General features: G+C 42.1%; 1 protein-coding gene across 2 annotated transcripts in view; it reads left to right on the top strand.

The window, feature by feature from the left end:
• The window catches only part of Znf462 (zinc finger protein 462), a 131017-nt gene that overhangs the window by 95424 nt on the left and 14241 nt on the right, over positions 1-21352 (top strand). For both annotated transcript variants that reach the window (XM_048783244.1, XM_015492220.2), the window contains 3 exons: positions 1124-1391; positions 3138-3274; positions 12306-12529. In XM_048783244.1, coding sequence (XP_048639201.1) covers positions 1124-1391; positions 3138-3274; positions 12306-12529 — 629 coding nt within the window. The remainder of the gene's footprint in view (positions 1-1123; positions 1392-3137; positions 3275-12305; positions 12530-21352) is intronic.

Here is a 21352-nt window from a genome sequence, read left to right as displayed (position 1 = left end):
CATCCCTCTTTTGTAGCGGCTCTGAGCTTTCCCCTCCTCCATCCGGATCAGGTTTCCCCACCACGTGCCACTGAAGCTCCTAGGGTTGAGATGTGTGCCTGTCGTTTCCGACATGTTCCTCGGAATTGCAGACTTGAAAATATCTTTCAGAGAAACTTGTTTGGAATTTCATTTTAATGGGATTTATGAATAAATCTCCATCTTAATGCTGACTAAGCTTTAAACATCTATTCCAGGAGAACACTATCGGATTTTTATATTTTAAAATTTAAATCACTTCACTGTGAAGACATAAAGCATTTTTATACTTGCATGAGTGCCATGTGCTCTAGCATTTCTGTTTAGAGACTGAATTTTTTTTTTTTTTAATCTGGTGGGCATGAATAATTCTCAGCTGCGGTGGAGGAGGAGCTGTTGCTCTGTCCCCTGTCCCTGCCCCTGTGTGCATTGCATGGGTTTATTTATCTCACCCACTGGAACGGGTATTCTGTGGCAACCCGTTGCCATTCAGCGATTTCCTTTAGAGAAAAAAAAAAAAAAAAAACCCAACAGTTTACTTTCTTCCTTCACTTTGAAACCTTTAACCTCAGAATTTTATTTTTAAATACCGGGGGCCCTCAAAGTCAGATTCAAAAGAAGAGTCACTTCCTCTGTACACACATTTCCCAGATCTGTCGTAGAGTTTAGACAACGGCGGCAAGAGATGGGATCCTAGCCATCGCGCTCAGATTAAGGCTCAGAGCTAATCAGATGATGCTGGCGGAGGGTGCAGACTTTCAGTTAGAAGACAAGCTAGTTCTGGGGGTCTGTGGTGCAGCAGGTGACTGCGGTTCATAGCAAGGCATCCTGTACTCGAGATGCGCTGAGGTCTTCGGGCTTATCCGCACACACCAGAAAATGGCAACCAGAGGAGGAGATGAATGTGTCAATTAACTGGATTGTGGTCCTCATTTCACAGTGCATATGTGTATCCGACCATCATGTCGCATGCCCTAAGTATATACGTGTTTAACTAGTCAGTTACACCTCCGTTAACTAGGGGGAAACCCCATGTCCTGGGTGTCCATGCTCCAGCCTCGACCGCGTGCTCGGTGCCCGTGTCATTCTCCCTGTCTCTCCACAGACTCCTCGTACTCAGAGCCCCCAGACGTTCAGCAGCAGTTGAACCACTATCAGTCAGCCGCCCTGGCGAGGAACAACAGCCGTGTTAGCCCTGTGCCTCTGTCCGGGGCCTCTGCTGGCACCGAGCAGAAAACCGAAGCTGTTCTTCACTGCGAATTCTGTGAATTCTCTTCTGGCTACATCCAGAGTATCAGGCGCCATTACCGGGACAAGCATGGTGGAAAGAAGCTTTTCAAGTGCAAAGACTGCTCCTTTTACACAGGCTTTAAGTAAGTGGCATGAGAATCACTGTGGAAAGCACAGTGGCTGCCCTGGCTCCACCCATCAGCACTTCTTCCCTTACCAACCTGGAGCTCAGGGAAGGCCCCACCCACTAGATGATGTGGAGGTTGGGTTCAGTCTTTACACAAGGAAGCTAGTTTCAGAAGACGGCCTTGGGATTTACCAAGGGAGGAAAAGCTATGTGAAAACAAATTCGTTTAAAAATCAAAGCAAATGGGCTCCTGTATAGTAGGAGCTTGCAACAAAAGATTTCACTGGCCCAGTGCATAGAGAAGTAAGTGTTTTTCTTTCATAGAACAACCTCTGCACCCCCTTTTTTTGGGGGGAATAAATTATATATGTATTTTATATGTATATAATATTTATTTATATATAATTAACATATATTATATATATATATATATATATAAATTTTGAAATAAAACTAAAGTCAGGATATAACATCCATCTTTGCTCCCCTCATAGAACATTTCTTATTTAAGATGGTAGCATTTTTCCAAGTATGGTGATGCGCACCTGTAATCCCAGCAGCTCAGGAGGCTGAGGCAGGAGGATCCTGAATTCAGAGCCAGCCTCAGCAAAAGCAAGGCACTAAGCAACTCAGTGAGACCCTGTCTCTAAATAAAATATAAAAGAGGCCTGGGGATGTGGCTCAATGGTTGGCTGCCCCTGAGTTCAACCCTAGCACCAAAAAAAGAAAGATGGTAGTATTTTAAGATACGTAGAGAATCGAGACCCGAGTAGACCTGAGCAATCATAGAAAGAGTGCTCCAATCTAGAAAAAGAGACTCCCAAGTCACCTTGCTGCTGTGTATAACAGAACTGGCAAACTCAAGGAAAGGATGTAATGCTTCTTATCATGTAATCTAAACCTCTCCTGCGATTTAATCTCATCCTGTGAGATCATGTGTAGGTTGTGGCTACAGGTGCAGAGTCCAGAGCCTCACTGCCTGAGTTTGAATCCCAGGTTTACCACTTAGTGGCTGTGTGACCTTAGACAAGTCGCTCAGCCTCTCTGTCTCCCATTCCCTTATGTGTAAATTAAAGATAATAATAGTACCTACTTCTGAAGGCTCTTAAAAGCAGCAAAAGAACCAGTGCATCTGAAATGTTTAAAATATACCTTGTAGTAGCATGGATAGAAAGGCGTCTGATAGTAGAGCATCAGCCCTGTATTACAGATATAAAGCTGCCCTAGGTAATCAGGACCTGAACCTCAGATCACTTCAATGCAGTCTGCACACAGAGAGGATGCAGAAATTAGACTTCATGTCCCAAGAAAGGGCTGGACTGGATGAGGAAGAAGTCTTTTTCCCACCAACAGTTTAGTTGCTGGGCTTTGGTGGGCACTGCTGGGTCTCTGTTCATTTGGTCCAGTTATGTTTCAGATAAACATGTTTGTGATTGAGACCGTAAGGGGCCCCTCACAAGGCGTGTTCAGAGAGATGCCTTCAGGTCGATAAGGGGGCCTTGCCATTAGACCCTTGGCTTCATCCATTTGTAGGAGACGTTTTAGGGCCTCGCCAGTTTTGAAGACTTGGAAAGGATGGAGGAAGAAGCAGCAGAACCGTCCCAGCCTCACACTGGGACCACACTCTGAGTGTACCCCGTGGGTCCCTCTTCATGACCTCCCAAGTGACACCCCCTCACTGATGGCACTGGTGAGCTCGCTGGCAGCTGTGGGGTGACGTGACCTCTGGTCTCACCTGCCTTTCCCTCCGCCTCTCTCCTAGATCTGCTTTTACTATGCACGTGGAAGCTGGGCATTCGGCGGTGCCTGAGGAGGGCCCCAAAGATCTGCGCTGTCCCCTCTGCCTCTATCACACCAAATACAAACGCAACATGATCGACCACATCGTGCTCCACCGAGGTAACCTTCCTGCTTGCCCTCCTGTTGTGCTGGCAGAAGCAGGTCTCTCAGGACAACCATAGCACCCTTTTCTGGTCACTTGCTCCTTCAGGCAAGGGACCACAGTGATGGCCTTGGTGCCAGCCAACAGGAAGAAATCCCTCCCTCTGGAAAGCGTTTCTCCCTTCCTCCACCCAGAGGGAGGCATAGGGGATGGATTCTATGGGGAACGCGTCCTTAGGGCTTCCCAGAGTGAGGGATCTTTACCTCCTGAGGCCTCTGCTGCCCACAGTTTGCTTAGAATGCACCCTAGGCAGGAGGGGACAAGGGATAACCTGGTGGGTGAGGGTGGATGTACAATTGGAAGACCTGCATGGTTGTGAGTACCTATTTGGGGAAAGGCCAAAGTAATGATTTCCAAAGCAGAATGTGCAGTTTCCCCTGAAGTGGACGGGAAGAGAGATTCTCAGAAACCAAAGTGGCCTGATACTTCCTAGGAAACCCATTGAACGGGCATTGGATTTAAAAAGTGATGATTGTGCCCAGGAAATAATGGGTGGTTATTCCATGATGTTCCCTAATGGGTACGGCATGGTCAGTCCATAAAGGTCAGTTCCTGCTGATAATCCCAGACACTTCTGTTCAGTCCATGTTGACTTTTCATTGAGTCAGGTTTCCTCTTAGTCAAAACATTGGAAAGCCAAGGCTTCCTTGGCGTTGGAGGGAAAGAGATGCTTGTGTGGAACCCGCTTTGTCCTGACAGGGCTGAGGCTGCAGGGGGTGGGAGATGACTGGAGTCTCTTTGCCAGGTGCTCCTAGTCTTCCTCTCTTCTTCAGTCCTTCCCCTCCTCCCTCCTCTTACTCCTTACCATCCTTTCTAAGCCTTTAACCTTGAAGAGGTTTTTGACACTTGCCACATATGCCCCCAAACCAACGAGTGTCCTGCGGAGATGTCCCTCCCTCTGAGATGCTGGGCGTTTGGAAGACATCTGTAAAGCATCCCGTGTTTTCCCCGAGCTCCTGCATTTGGCCGGTACATTTTGTGACATACCCACATCTGCTGCAGCCTGCGCGGAAGGCTCGCCATTTAGCATTCTCAGATTTCCCTCCTCCCCTCGCACTCTAATGAGACGTGAGATCGTTGCTGGCTAGGACGTCCACCTGCAAGCTGGGAGAAGCAGCGTAGCAACATTTAGGCAGAAATTCTTGGCCCGAGTGGTCCCGCCTGGTGTTCCGCCTCAGTCACCTGGCTTCCGGTCCCCTCGCCCATGTGTCGCGGTGGCTCAGTGCCCCATCACGGCTTGGGCAGGGGCCATCCGTGGTGCTGCTGCCCAGCAAGCAGAGACAGCGAGTGAGTCCTCACTTTCTGCCGTCGCCCCTCTTCTTCTCCCATATTGCTGCCCGGCAGGATCAGAGCTTTGGTGCCTAACGAGCTCAATGACTTTCCTGAGCTGAGACTTCGAGAAAGGGAGAGACAGAGAGATTGAGCACGGAGGCCTTGAACACTTGGCAGGGAGCTGCCGAGGTAGAGTCACTTCATCTCCCACCGTTGTGAGCAGCGGTGCTGTTACTGACACTCTCACTTTCCATAGGGGAAACTTGAGGCTGAGGAAGAGTCCGTTTTGTGTTTCGTTTTGTTTTTTAATTTCAACACCATATTTGTGGCCTACTTCATTTCACAAGGGATTTACGTTCACTTAAAGATATTCCTGCAGGTCAAAAACAAATGATTTTAGCTGGGGCAAATGCAAAATAAAGCGTAACTGGTAGGAAATACCACTGAGTATGAAGAACGTAGCCGGGCGTTTGGAGATTCCGCAGATGCCATGAGGTGCTGTTCATTTGTTAGCAGGGCACTGCAGATTTGGCTCTGGGATTCCAGCTTACCACGGAAATGAAGAAGACAGAGTCAACGAGGCTTAGGATATTTGTTAAATTTTTTTTTTTGAGGTGGTTTTAGAGGAGATTTGTAGGAATTTCAGACACTGAAAACCAAAATTTCTCCAGGAGAGGTTCCCTGAAAGGGACAGTGGAGGCAACCGTGCCCACCATCCATACAGCATAGGCTGAGTGTCCCTTAACCAAAATGCTTGGGACCAGGAGTGTTTCATATGGAGACATTTTTTTCAGATTTTGAAATATTTGCATCAACTTTACTGGTGGAGCATACCTAATCCAAACATCCAACATCCTGTGTACCCAAATCCCAGACAGTTAGAGCATGATTGCTGCTGGTGGTGTTGAATTTCAGATTTGATGATCAAACTAGAGGTGTTCTACCTATACTAAGGGCCAGGAGACCTGGAGTAGTTTAGCAGATCACCCAACCAGGACGCAGTAACACTGTAATCCAATCCCAGTCTTTTGATCCCATCTTCCATCTGGTTACCTGTCCCTGTTTTTTTATGCTATCTTCTGTTTGCTGATGGAGGTAATTTTCTAAGTGTCTAAGTATTGTCCTCCTGAGGGTCAGAAGGCACCAACCTGAAATGAACACAAGCATTTGAGGATTCGTAATAAGATCAGCGGTGGCTCCCACTAGTGAAGCTCGCCAGGTAATAGGCACTGTATGAAGTGCCCATCCTGTGTCATTGTGTAGAATGCTCACAAAACCCAATGTGGAAGATGTGACCATTATCCTCAGTGACAAGGGAAAGCAAGTTCAGAAAGGCTGAGCCACTCTCAGCCTTAAGAAGGATGAGGACTCTTGCATAACCCAGCTGGGATCTGAGCCCAGGTGTGTCTGACCCTTGGGAAGGTGGTGTCACTCTGCGGAATCTTCTAGTGGCAGCTGGATTTGAGGACAGAATTATCTGTGGGGCTGGAGATCAGAAATGGGGATCACTGATCCACAGACGGCAGAGGGCTCCAGAACAGCGGAGCCTGCCATCTGTGTCCTGGCCTGGCTCTGGTGTCCATCTCAGCTCAAAATGGCAGCTCAGTGGGAAGCTGGTCTTGACATGTCAGGAGACAGGATTGGATGTCTGCCTTGCAATTTTGCCCTGGGACTAGTCACAGGGCAACAAGACGAGGCTCCTTCTGCACCTGTGCACTTCCCACTCTGTGGATGAATAAACATCTTTGGTCTCTGGGGTCCACAGATCTTTCTAAAGCCTTAGTGAATTAAATAAAACCCAGGACAAAAGGCAAGATAAACAACTTCTGGACTGGCCTTGGGACAGAGCAACTGCTAGCAAGAATGGAGTTTCTGTCACTGTTTGTCCAGATGCATAGATTTATTTAAGTAGTTAAAAAGGGGGATGAGAATGTGGTTCCCTCATGGGAGATCTGAATGAGAACTCATCAGAGACTTGTGTTGATTGTGGCAAGAGAGAGAGATCATACTCTTTGTTCACGCATTCAGGGAACGTCCATTATTTGTGACATGTCATGCTGTGCTTGGTTGTCTGGTCATGAAGAGTCATGAAGATTCCTACAAATCTTCCTACCTGCCCTCCTCAAGGAGATGAACATGTGTACAGCGTGTCCAAGAGGGTGACAGATATCTAGGAGTCGTGTTTCTGTTTGGATAGAGAAAGGTGGTAGATGAGGGTGGCCCTCAGCCTGAGGCACTGATATCATTCCAGTCTGCTTAGAAGACCTCTCATGGGAGGTATTCATTTCCCAGGTAGGAGCACCCTACCTCCTGTACAACAAAAGAAGTGAAAATTTGTGCTCCATTTGTGTACAATGAATCAAAGAGCTGTCATTCTGCTGTCATGTGTAACTGATTAGAAAAAAATAAATCCAAATGTTTTTTTAAATTGCACCCATAAAAAAAGGGACTCCCGGTGGGGTGTCTGAAGACAGTGTATTCTCTCCCAGTTTGGAATCTAGGAGTGTGAACCTGGGGTGTGGCAGGGGCATCTTCCTCTGAAGGCTCTAGAGAAGAAACCTTCAGGCCTTGTCCTAGCTTAGGGTTCCCAGCAACCCTGGGCATCCTAGGCTTTAACTAGCAACACCGTAACCTCTCTTTCTTTCTTTTTGAGGCCTCATTCAGTGTGTGTCTCTGTACCTTTTCCTGAGAACACCAGTCATTGGATTTAGGGCCCACCCTAATCCAGTAGGACCTCATCTAACTAATTACATCTGCAAAGGCCCTGTGTCCCATTCTGAAGTCCCATTCTGAAGTTCCAGGTGAACACAAATTTCTGTGGGACACAATTCAACTCAATTTCTTGGGAGAAGGAACAATTTAATGAGCCCCTGAGGCCAGTGGAAGGAAGCAAGACGTGTTTGCAGAATGCTCGTAGATGCTCTGGGTACCTGAAGAGAATCTGAGGCAACTAGTAAAGGAGACTAATATAGAGATTTGAACCTTGCTTAGGAAACAGGATGGAAAGCCGGGACAAATTTTGATCTGATTGCCGATGAGTCACCTGTTAAACACAAATTTAACATGGGTTGAGACCCGTCTCTTTCAGGAATTATAGACTTAGGTCAGATCAACATTTGGTGCTATTGGCTATGATTTGATGCATTTCTAGGAAAAAATTAAGCTCCATGACTTTGATGGTGGTAGGGCTTTTGGTGAATACTCATTTACTTGAGAAACAAATACTTGTTGAACACACGCTGTATGCTAGCAATGTTTTAAGCTGTAGGGACGCAGCCATGGAGAGCAGGGCAAGGTTTGTACGCTGGGAGACGGTATGCAAGTGAATAAATAGTTCTGGAATGCAGAACTATTTGAGTTTTGAGTTTGTTGCCCTTGGAAATGAGGTAGTGCCTTATGTGTAGCTGTGCCCGTATGTACGGTATACCCCGATATTGTTCCTGAAACGTTGGGCACAGATTGAATTTTAGGGACAAAAGCACAGTTTTGCCAAATATTGACACTGTGATTACATGGCGGTGCACTCACCGCGCTGGGCTTTGGTGGGCATGTTAGCTTAGTGTTTCTATTTCCCAATGGATAGATAAATGCTGCATGTAACTGAACCCTGCAGGTGGGAGTTGAGAATGGAAGTTATCTCTCCTGCTTTATCTGATCAGTGTTATTTTGATAAGAAAGAGGAAAAAAAATCTACACTGAGGTTACTAATTTTTTTTTTCTATTTAATGAAATTACATGTTCCCTTCCAACCCCCCCAATGCCTGTGCCATTAGAATTAGAGGTGCCCTTCTCCACTGTTTCTAGCTGGGGCATGGCAGCGCATCTTAATACTTCTTTCCCAGGTACTGATTTGCTTGTGTTTACATGTGTCTATGGATGATTTTATTTTAAGATGATTTTTTTTTTTTTTAGATTATAATTTTTTTAAAAAAATGACTTTCTCTAGTTCTCAACATTTCCCACTAGTTTGGCTAAGAAAGAGTAAATGGTGGATCTTTGATTTGGCTGAAAGGGGCACTCAGTCTTTCGGGATGGCAATTTGTAGACAAAGTTTGTGGGCAGGAAGGACTTCCCAATCTATTCCTTCTTCCTTTAGACACGGTGCATTCTGAGTAGAAACCACCCTGTGTGTGTTGTGGTTTGCCTTTCAGGAAGAATTTTTACTTGGTGACTCTGAACTCCACAGTGACGTGCTCTTTTTTTGCAGATTTGAGCAGAATGACCCCTCTGTGGTTGCAATTCTGCAGATATTTCCACCGAGCTCCATGGCAGCTTGACAGCACATGCTTCTCGGGGGCTTTTGGCAGATCTTGGCACACAGGTGCTCCGGTGAGGCCTTGCTTTGGGTCTAGCCTCTTGGGTTTTACGTCCCAGTGCAGCCCCAGGCGTCTTTTGAGTAGGAGGAGAGGAGAGACACAATCCATCTTGTCGTCGAACTGGTGAAGTCATAATATTTTTGCAGCCAGTGCTGGAAGCTGAGTCACAATGAGTGTGATTCAGGCTGTGATTTCTTACCCAAGGTAATTTTGAGAGGTGTGAAGTCAAAAGAGACCCACAGTTGTCACTGCCCCCATGGAAAACCGGCCCTGGGCTCTGATCTTCTGTAGCCAAGACAGGGCTCCATCCAAACCTGAAAACTGTTCAGTCTTTAACTTCATGTCCCTCACTTGCCTGGGCAATGAATACCCTCTTTCAGAAAATACTGTGGGTCATTTGCCCACCTTTCAAAGTTTGTCTTTTTTTTTTTTTTAATCTTGTTTATGTTAGCCATGTTTTTAGAAAGAAGGGAAAGTTAACTATTTTCTATAATTAATACCTTAGTAAAAATCCCTGTAAGTGAGAGACTTGGAACATTAGTAACAACTTAGCTTAGAAATGGGAAGTCTCACGTTTCAGAGGAAGCAAGCAGGGAAATGACCCTTTAGCAATTCCAGAAGATACTGGAAAGACATGCAGACATAAGCCGTGAGTCACCTTAGGAATCTGTAGCTTTTTGCATGTTTGAGAATATTGGAATGAAAGGCTGATTAGCACATTGCATGCAAGTCAGAGGTTCCAGAAGATTCTTATCAGGGAAAAAGGAGGTAGGCATTGACTGAGGTCAGATTTGGGACCCCAGGTTATGACTTTGTAGGGTTATGAGGACAAAAGTCACAGGGAGGGCAGAACACCTAACAGAGGCTTAAGACAGCAGTCACTTAATAAATTGTAGTGTCATCTACATTAATCATTATTATTTGAACTCCAGGGCAATATTCTGTGTGCTCATGACTTGGTGTAAAATTCACTTAGATATACATAGTGAAATTGGAAACTGCAAAGAAAACCAACATGGCAATAGAGGAATTGGAAAAAAAAAAAAAAAAAGACGTATAAAAAAGTCTGAAAGAACCAACTGGGAGTGGGAAGTGGAGACTGAAGGGTGACTGAATGATTGTCCTCAAGGTGTTTGGGCATCCTATGGAAAATTTTACCCGGCTGTTCTCCATCTCCCCGGAGGTGGACAGAATCAGGGCAGACAGGACAGGACAGAGCCAAAGAACAAAAGAGGAAGTAGCAGAGATGACAAGATATAAATCAGGAGCAAACAGAGACAGCAAAGGGGTTGTAGCCTCAAGGGAGGTGCAGGAAAGTTTGCTTTCCCAGTATGCGAGTGTCTCTGTCTCATTCCGTGGGTACCAGCTTGCTCACAGGCCATGTCCAGGGCTGCCTTAATCGGAGCAGTTGCAGTTCCTGCCTGGCACTTTGCTTGGAGAAGTCCTCAGCTGGGGTCAACATTGTCTCCCCAGGATACATTAATCTGCAGGCACTCTGGGGATGTCACAACTGGGGAGGAAAGGGTGCTGGTGGCATCTAGCGGGTGGAGGCCAGGGCTGCTGACAAACATCCGACCATGCACAGGACAGTCCCCACACCACGACAAAGAATTGTCTGGCCCCCAAATGTCAATCATGCTGCTATTGAGAAACCCTGGGTTAGAGGAGTCAAATATCCTAGCATGGGCTCCCTAAAGCTCACTAGTTGACGCCAAAGCATTTTTCCTCCATTTACACCAAACCGTGGAACTGAATGGTTAGAAGACTGTTAAACATTTGCTATTCTAAGAAAATGTGTGGATTACATTATAATCATGTGTTTCTTAGCTGTCTGCTATACTTTGGTTTAAAAATATTTATATTTCTAAATAAGCAACTGACTCTTTGTATAGGGAAAATAACATATGCATTAGAGCTCCAGGGAGTGCTGCAGACACCACCCTCCACGCTTCCCCTGCCCGGGCGTTTGGCTGGCCAATTAGTCGCTGTATTCAAGGACTCCCAAGGCAGCCACTGCCCTACAGTTAGAATGTTGTGGTTGAGACTAAGGCATGACGTTGGGTGGGGGAAATTCCCCAGGGGCAGAACACAGGCCAACAACAAAGGGAAGAATGGAGGAGCCCGTCACATCAGTGTGCAAAATACTGACGCTCTGGAAGCCAGGCTACTCGGTGGCTCTAGGAATAAATCATGCTTTCTTGACTTAATAACACATTGCTGTTTCTAAATAACGTAAGTATATGTTGTGTGTGTCCATTTGTAAACTTTCGGAGTCTTCTGAAATCCAGACACAGCATGAAAACGCGCTATATTTGATTCTTGCATAAATAGCACAGATTTTAATTTTATCCCAGTTATGGATATCTGGCGCGTGCTCTGGTACTCTGGGCAGACTGGTGTGAAATTTAATTTGAGCAGTTAAACACAAGGGTGAGAGAGTGCAAAGTAAACAAGCACTCGCATTTCCAGCCCTACAGCATTTGGTGTGTCAATGGGAAAAGCACCCAAATCCTCTCCTGCTCTCCCTCTTAGCTTTTTCCATTGTGACAATTGGATCACAGATCTTCTGAAAAGGCACAAATCCTCCAGGTGTCTTATGTGAACTCACCTCCTTCTCAATGTTGCCTGCAGCCTTCTGTGAGCTCTTTGGAGTTGGAGTCAGAGTTTTGGTGAATGAAAGTGAGCAGGTTTCTTTGTTTTCAGATTTGCGGTTAATTAGGGATTCCCCCTGGTTGCAGGGCAAGGGAAGAGTCTCCTTGAGAGCATCTTCAAAGGGGGAAACAGGAGTGGAATTGGAAATAGTGGCCACAGTGGATTTGCAGGCCTGGGCTCATGTCTCAGCTTTGCCAGTTACAACTCTGTGTGAGCTTTGGAGAGCTCCTCATTTTACTTACTGTAAATATGTAAATATAGGAGTAACTCTAGCCTTGTAGAGGTGTTGGGAGGAAGGCAGGTGCTGACCCAGTGGTAGCACACAGATGCCAGCTAATGTCACTTTCCTTGCCTCTTATGAGGAGACATCTATAAATGCAACTTCAATACCATTTGCTGAGGAAGAAGGTTGTTGTCAATAATTAATGGTGGTAAATACGGCAGCCACTTCCATTCCTGCCCTTACCTCAGTTACCCCCATTCAGGCATTAGCAAGCCCCCTTTAGCCTGACCCACCTCTATTTATAGGCCATTCTAGGTATTAAGCACCAAGAGCTTTTGGTCTTCAAAACACCCACTTGTCCCAGAGGAAAGTGTTATTCAAGGCTGGGGGAGGGACAGGGTGTGTGCAGTTCACCCGGGAGAAGTAGCAGAACCGAATGGGTGAGTCTCTTGTTGTATTCCAGAGAAAGAACATCTGCTTGCCATTGGTAACAATGCCCGTCTTCCATTCTGCTTGTTTCCACAGAAGAGCGGGTTGTCCCCATTGAAGTGTGCCGTTCCAAGCTGTCCAGGTACTTGCAGGGAGTGGTTTTCCGCTGTGATAAGTGCACCTTCACGTGCTCCAGCGACGAGAGCCTCCAGCAGCACATAGAAAAGCACAACGAACTGAAGCCCTACAAGTGCCAGCTCTGCTACTATGAGACCAAGCACACGGAGGAGCTGGACAGTCACCTTCGGGATGAGCATAAGGTACTTGCCCGGGACCTCCTGCCTCCCCACCTCAGCTCTCCAGTGGGGAGGGGCCGAGCGGGGAGACGGGTGGCTTCAGCCACACCCACTGTGTACAAAAGGAACTCAAGGCACTTTTAAAGTGAGGTTTAGTTTTTCTATAATAAAATAAATGTGAGGTCATTTCAGAAAATTGTTTAAAAAAAAGAATAGGTGGGGAAAGGGCAAATCAGCCAGCACTCTACCACCCAAATCCCTTGGCTTGACATTTAGAGAATCACTTTCATTGTTTTATGTAATTCTGATTATACTATACCTGAATATTGTATCTTGCTGTTTGTTTTTATCCTGACAAGAGTATTTTTCAATATTATTTTAAATGTGTTATCACAAGGATTGGCCAATATTTTTAAAAGGGACAGAGAGTGAATGTTTTAGCCTTTGCTAGTTTCAGTGGCACTTGTTCAAGCCTGCCACCATTAGCAAGAAAGCAGATGTAGGTAATACATAAACGAGTGAACACCATTGTGTTCCAATAAAACTTAATTTACAAAAATGGTCAACAGGCAGTCGGCCCGTAGTTCGTGACCCCTAATGTGTCCGACAGATATTCCATCTTGTTCTTAATCATGTAGATTGTTTACAATATTTTCCAACTTCCAGGATCTTCAAAGGCGTTAACACACATAGCCAAACTCATAGAGGTTGTAAACTGTATGTTTTATTTAGGGAGGGGAATTGATTTGAAAAAGATTAGCACAGGACATAAAATAAGAGGGTTTATAGAAAAAAATTATCTTCCCCAAGGTTTGCTGCTCAGAGAATCAAAGTCATGCAGGGTGGCTCCTTTCCTCTGCACAAAGTGTATTTGGTGTATCATGAACTGAGGTGATTATTTCTGGGTTTGTGTATTTGCCCCAAGCACAGGAGGAGCTGATTGGTGTTTGCTTAATAAAAGCAGGCCATCGGTCCTTTCTAATCAGCCTGCTCCAGAATATCTATTAAGTGTTCACTTAAGACACTCTGTATCCTCATCAGTGAAAATACAACTTCTCTTCTCTGGCCCTACAAACCTAAATTATAGAGATTTTAATCAATCATCTTTCTCCAAGGGATATAATTTTTCTTTGGGATATTGAGAAAGGAGTCTAAGCTTTGTCTCCTGTCCACAATTTAATGGTTTTATGGAAACTTCTGCTTTGGAATATATTCACACCCCAGCACTGCCCAAAAAGTGAATGCAGGGAGGAAAAGCCTGAGTTACAGTATCATTTCTTATTCCACCTTCCTGGAAATTTCTAACCCAAACTTAAAGAAAAATCATTCATCTGCTTTAAACCAAGCTTCCTGTATTAATTCCCATGTGTCTTGTTTATGCGACACCTTTTTTACTACAGGGTTCAAGGTTTCAAGTTCATAATGTGGAGCAGAGCAAATCAGGGAGATAAATTCTACCCCAGTGGTTGCACAGTAACTTGTAAATCAGTGGGGGATATCCAGAGAATGTTAGAAACCATGCCAGACATGAAACCAGAGGCTTGCTCAACAGTGGGTAGAAGTCTGAGGCTTCAGGATATAGGTCAGGGAAATGGGTTGCTTGGGAAAGTAGGGACCCAATGTAGAGCTTTTGGAGCTAGAAGACTTGGGTTTTAATCTTTACTCCACTTTTTATTGTACATGCTTTGGGAAGGTACTTAAGTTGGAGGTCTTTTTTCTGATTGGTTAATGCAAATTGTTATGCCACTCTCAGAAATTGTGTAAGATAAATGAAGTCCTTGTTTTCCCTCACCTTGAGACTTACTATGTTCCACAGAATATTTGGAATTGAATTGTACTAGAATATAACAATAGTTAGCTACCAGAAAGGCAGTTGTGTTCTCAAGGACTATATTATAAAATCATTAATTATACCTTGAATTTTAGAGAGTCTTTGATGTCATGTTTTCACTGTCATGTTTTTGGTTTTTTCCTCTTTCTCACTGGTTGACAAACTTTTGAAGTCCAATGAGCTCCTAAGTCTAAAGAATTGCCGCTTGCAGCATGCCTAATGATTTTCACCTTTGGCTCAATTGTCCTTAAGTTTATGAGACTTGTGTTTATTACAGCAGTACTTTCCTTTTTTTTGTTGTTGTTGTTGTTGACTGTTCTTCCCCCCGCCCCTCCCCAAATGATGAGGATAAAATGCAGTTAAAGAAGTAATTGTCCAAACACTTTTGAAACTGGATTTTCAGCTGATGGATAGTGGCACTGTGCACTAGTTAAAAATGATCATTCATGAGGCGAAAGATATATAAAAATCTGACTTCAGTGTTCATGAAAGGGGATATAGGACTGACAATATACTAAAGAGAAGTTTGCTGATAGTTCAAATAGAAAAGTCAAGAACAATAGGCAAAAACAAGGAATTGAATTCAGGAGAGTTGGGAAGAAATAGAAATGATTTTATTCTCAGACAGTGTGATCTTTATATGAAGAAAATCCTGAAATATCTACATAAAGCTACTAGGGCATCAGTGAGTTGGACAAGGTTGTAGGATATAAATTTAATATACAGAAATCAATTATATATTCCTATTTACTAGTAATAACAGGACAACCTGAAAATGAAATTTTAGAAAGATCAATTCCATGTACAAGAAGAACAAAATACTTAAGAATAAATTTAACCTAGGAACTACACACTGAAAATGCAAAGTGATACTGAGAGAAATAAAAGAACTAAATTATTGCAATGTATACCATGTTCATAGATTAAAAAATTCAATATTCGTGATTCTTCCCAGACTGGTCTACAGATCCAAAATATTCTTAAGCAAAACAACAGAAAGATTTTATTTTGGTAGAAATTGGCAAGGTGAGCCTAAGATTCATGTGGAAATTCAGATGACTAGAATAGTCTAAACTGTGGAAAAGGAGTGAAGTTGGAGGACTCATCCTTCTTATTTTCAAACTTACTGTAAAGCTATAATAATCAAGAGAGTGGGGTATTGGCATAAGGGTAGATGCATAGTTCAGTAGAGCAGAAGAGAAAGTCCATATATGTCATACATGTGGCAAATTGATTTTCATCAAAGGTGTCAAGGTAAACTTTTTTTTTCCAAAAATGGTGCCAAAATAATTACATTTACACATACAAATTGTCACCCAAGATTCTTATACTACTCTTTACACAAAAATTCAATCAAAAAAGGATCATAAATATATGAACTAAAACTATAAAACTTACAAAAAAGTAGTGGAAAACTGTGTGAACTTGAATTGGGAAAAAGAATTCTTAAGGTATAATACAAAAAGCTGTGAACATCAAATGAAAAAAAATATTAATACATTGGGTGTCATCAAAATTAAATATTTACTCTTCCAAAGATACTACCATTAAGAAAATGGAAAGGCAGGCAGCAAAGCAAATATCAGTAAAGTAATTATATAACAAAGGATTTAACTGAAATATACAAAGAACTCGTACAACTCAATAAGATAAGCCTCTCAATTAAGGATGAAAAAAAGATTTGAGTCAACAGTTTACCAAATAAGCATATGAAAAGATGTTCAATATGATTGACCACTAGAAAAATGTAAATTAAACCAAAAGTAAGATTTTACCATCTACCTTCTAGGTTAGGAACGACAGTAATACCAAAGTGTTGGCAAGGATGTGGGGAAACTGGAAATCTCATACATTGTTGGTGGGAACGTAGAATGGGAGAGCCATTTTGGAGCAATTTGGCCCATTTGTTTAAAAGTCAAATATTCTTTACTATCTGACCCAGCAGTCCCACCAGTGGAATACTACTCAACAATTTAAAAAAAAAGACTTGAGCTACTAGCATGTTAGCAACATGGACAAATCTAAATTCATATTAAGTGGATAAAAGCCAGACACCAAAGACTACCTGTGGTATGATTGTGTTTATGTGAAATCTCCAGGAAAAAGCAAAATGACAGCAGTAGCCTTGGACTGGAGATCACGATGGGGTGTGGGGGTACTTCTCAGAATGATAAAATGTTCTTAAACTGATGGGGAGGGGTGAGGCCTGCACAAATGTATGAATTTAATAAAAATCACTGACTTGTTTGCTAAAAATAGATAAATTTTAAAGCAACTAAATTATATCTCAGTATCCCAAACCCAAGCACATAATGGGTCCTTAATACATATTAACATCCTGCAGTCTTTTCTTATAAAGTTGATCATTGGGACGATAGATCAATGGGATGCTCAAGATCCAGATTAATATATGGACTGCCAAAAATAAAATGTGGAAAAACATAGCAGTTGGTTCTAAGCTAAGGCTGACTGTGAGACTTAGGTGCATTACACTCTAATATGAATAGCATTAGGTGATTTTTGTATAGTGGAGAGTATTTATAGAAGAAACTATAAGACACTGTAGGATGTCTTTTTCAAAGAACTTCATTAAACAGAGCTGGATATTCAAAGCTGGAACCTGAGTTCTGCTTGCAAAAGTTGTAAACCTCAGGAGCATCTCTAAAGATGTCAGGCTGTGTATTTGTAGGCTGCATGGAATCCTGGTAACAGCAGGACGGGTCCTTGAAGTCATATCTATCCATTTAGGAACCAAAATGTCAAGTGCCCTTGATAGAGGCTGCCCTGTATATCCTCAGAAACCAGCATGTAGTAGAGAAGGGGAGACATCAGAACCCTCATTTTGTAGGTAACACACGGAATCTTGTTCTCCTGGACCTTTATCTTTGTGCCATTGAACGGGGTCTCACTTATAATCTCTTGGGATCCAAAGTAAACACTGCAGGTGATTTTATTTTATCATCCTTTGACCCCCCTGTCTTTTTCTGGCCTCGCTGTTCCTCTAGAAGGCTATTTTATATTTTCTTTTCTTTTTTAGTTTCTCCTTCCTTCTTCCCTCTTCATTCCTTCCCCCCCCCCCCCCATAGACATGCATGAATGCACATACAATGAAATAGCTGTCAATAATGCCACTTATTAGAAGCTCTGATGAAAGATGAAAACATAACATTTCTAGAAACCTTGAAGTCTTGGGGGGAAAAAAACTAAACCTTGCACTTCTCACATTTAGAAAACACATACTTTTTTTTTCTTTCTTTTAAAGAAAATTTTAGTATACCTTGTTAGTGTTCTTTATAGTTCTAAAGTCTCTTTGCTAGTTTAAGGAACATAAAAATATATTATCTCTAACTTGGTTTGCTCATAAAATTGTCATGTTCGGTATATTAAATTTAGAAGGATAGTCTATTCAGGCAATACACATTCACTAATTGAATTTACTTTGAAATGTTTTTAATTTTTTATATAAATGGAACCTCAGGCAGCTGAACTCTGAGAAACTCATATCTTTTATTTATTTATTTTTTTTTTTCTAGTTTTGGGGGAAGCAGCAGAACATTAAATCTAGAAGGAATCAACATATAAAATTTCTCGTCTTTCTGGACTAGTGAAATTCACAGTGTTTAAAAAAAAAGAAAAAATAAAGAAATACAAACACAGAACAATTGGTTTCCAAGAANCTGGAAAAGAGCCGGCTCTCAGTGGGTTTAAAAAAAAAAAAAAAAAAAGTCACACAGAACATTGGTTTCCAGAAGATGAGAATAAGTAAAATGATAAAAGAACCTTCCTCACTCTAAATCATAAAACACACCTTTGGCCACTTCTTTTCGTTTTTTCTTCTTCTTTTTTTTTTTTTTTTGCATTTAATTTCTGAACTAAGTACTATCAGTTTGAGCTTTATCAGCTCAAAACATTTCTCTAAGTGACAAGGTTCCTCTAGAAGTTGGTGTCATTTTGCTGTTTCTTTCCCTCATGTTAGCTTTGCCTGTTGTTTTCTCAATGATCCTTTTTTTTTTTTTTTTTTTTTTCTTTTTGGTTAATATATTTTTGAAGCCAAAGAAACCAGAATTAAATAAGCAGGAAGGGATGTGTGTGTCAGAACTTTAGACATATTTCTCAAGCAGACATTAAGAAGATGTTCTTTACTTGTAAGCTTTGAAATTGTCTTCTAAGATTTCACAAGACAGTTCTTTTTCCTTCTTTAAGGCACCTTCATCTCTTTCCTTCCAAAATCTAACATAGCACCTAACATGCAATGAGGCTCGGTTTGTTTAAAAATCCTAATAAATGGATTCACTGTGAAGATATAAAATTTTAAGTATCCTGCTTGTTTAAATAAGCAAAATGTGACAGCACCATCAGAACCTTTGCCCTTGTTCATTTCGGGTCCAGGAGAATGACAACTGCTCAACTGACCAGAAACGAAACTCTGAGACACTTAATGACACCTTTCACATGGTTTCTTGACAGTTTGTGTCTGGAGGCTTACCAAGATTCTCCAAAGGAGTTGACTGTTTCTAGACTTTGGCTGAGTTAGGTCTGGAAGAAAGGTGTTTTCTAATTCTGACTCAAGAAAGTAGATACGCTTCTTGACGTCTGTGTTCCTTTTCCTTCTGGGTACTTCATGATCCTTTTATTCTCACTGTTCTTAGGCAGGTTTTTACTTTGAAGAAAACTTTTCAAAGGATACTACTGCTCTCTCCCATCAGATTTTTGCAACAGAATATTATTGTCAATATTCTTTTCTTCTTTTTTCCTGTGTTTAGCCAGTATGACCATGGTCGTTTTTACATATTTTGTGAGTAAATTTGCATTTCTACAGTTGATTTGCATTGTAATAGGAAAAGCTTGAGCTGTGTCATCTGAAGATACGAGTCTGAATCCTGGCTTTAATCATGTACTTGTTTTGTGTACTGTTTTCTTTTTCTACAAATATGGAAGTTAACATGTATCTTAGTGGTCTTAATGGCTAAGTGATACATTGTTAGCACATATCAGATATTTTGTTAATATTGAAACAAATTCGTAGGTCAACTACATGACTGACCTTACTCTCTGCACTGAGCTATTATAGAGCTAAATAAGAAATGTTTGCTACCCTGAAAGAGTTTATAAACAAGTAGGCAAGACAAGTTTAAACAAAGACTCACCACCCTATGTGCTTAGTGCATGATAAAGGTGACTATAAAATAAGAGGGCAGCATAGTACAGAGCAAATATGGTTTCACGGCTAATTTTCCAAAGAACTTTAATGCTGCCCAGGGGATTTGTTTGGCTGAATATCCCCCACCCCCAGCTTTACTAAGGCATATTTGACACATAAAATTGTATATGTTTAAGGTGCACAATGTGATGTTTGATGTATGTGGAGAAGGCGGGGGACCCTTGTGTTCTGTTGTTGAGAATGTAAATTATTACAGTGATTATGGAAAAAGGTATGCATGTTCCTGAAGAAAGTAAAAATAGAGCTGTTATATGATTCAGCAGTCCCACTTCTGGGTATGTAAAGGAAACAAAATGAGTGTCTTGAAGAGATTCTGCATTTCCATGTTCACTGCAGTATCACTTATAATAGCCAAGACATGGAAACAACCTGAGTATCCACTGGAAGATGAGTAAATAGAATGTGGCTCATATATGCAATGGAACCTTCAGCCATAAAAACGAAGGGCATCCTGCCATTCATGTCCTTTCTTAAAACTCCAGCTGAAATGCTCATATCTGAAAACTGAAAATTGTTCTTACCTGTACCCTCGACTGTCTTCCTGTAAGAAGTCATACAGATGATACTTGGGTGAACTTCTCTTCCTCTGAATTCTTTACCACATCCCCATTCTGGTTTTCAAAGACAGGCAAAGAAGATCTGGGTATACCACCTGATACTGTAAGTGTTTTGCAAACCATGGACTATAGGCTCAAATAACCCGTTTTTTGTTGTTGTTGTTGTTGTTGTTGTGTTTTTTTTAATGGCCTATTATCTAAGAATGACATTGACATTTTAAAATGTCTTTTTAAAAAAAGTGAAAGAATAATACTTTTCTGACAAGTGCAGTTATATGAAATTCAGAATTTGGTTTCTACAAATAGAAGTTTATTGGAATACAGCCTCACTCATCCATTTATGTATTGCTTATGGCAGCTTTTGAGCTACAACAGCAATTGAGTAGTTTTGAAGAGACTATATGGTCCAGAAAGCTTAAAATATTTACTTATCTGGCTCTTTTCAGAAAAAGTTTGCTGGCCTGTGTTGTAAGTCATTCAGATTCTTCAGAGCACTACACATTCTCAGTCTGTGACTAATGGGCACTACTGATATAATAGGCAGGTCAGTGTTTTCCATGTTCTTTGGTGTCACTTTTTCTAGAAATAAAAAGGAAAGCTAAAATGAACTTTTTAACAGTATTAAATGAATGCAGTATTACGCAATATGAGCATTCTGACTGGGTGTCTCCTTTTTAATGTATAGATTGTTCCATAACAGGAGGGGGTCTAGACTGTAGAGACATTAAGTGGCCTTGTTTCCTCAGAGGCTCTGCTGCCTGTAACCTGCGATGTCATGTGAAGACAGGGTGTGCGGTTCTATTCTGTCATGAACAAGCATGATCACATTCATCTCTCAGTATAAAAATGCATGTTCAACTTCAATATTTGTAAATCATACAGTTCTTGGGCTAAGCTGAGAACATATGGAAATATATGCCAAGGACAGATCTAAAACGTTTTGCTAAATGGTTAAAAATCGACAAATAGAAAAACAAAGCTGTGCAGGTTGAACATTAGCTGAGCACGGAAGGGGTTTCATACAGTCTTGTTTCAGTAATCAGGGTCACCATTTGCTGGTCAGGGGCACTTCATCTCGGTCTTCCTGAACAACTGACTTCCAGACACTAGGTTAGTGGTCTTCACAGTGGACTTTGGGTTAGTAGCATTCACAAGTGACTTTCACAGGATGTAAGGAATGATTGCATATCTGAACACTGACCATATACAGCAGGCTGGGGCTGTAGCTCAGTGATAGA

Source organism: Marmota marmota, unplaced genomic scaffold (assembly GCF_001458135.2).
Source record: "Marmota marmota marmota unplaced genomic scaffold, marMar, whole genome shotgun sequence".
Classification (NCBI taxonomy): Eukaryota; Metazoa; Chordata; class Mammalia; order Rodentia; family Sciuridae; genus Marmota; species Marmota marmota.
This window is presented reverse-complemented; position numbering and strand designations above follow the sequence as displayed.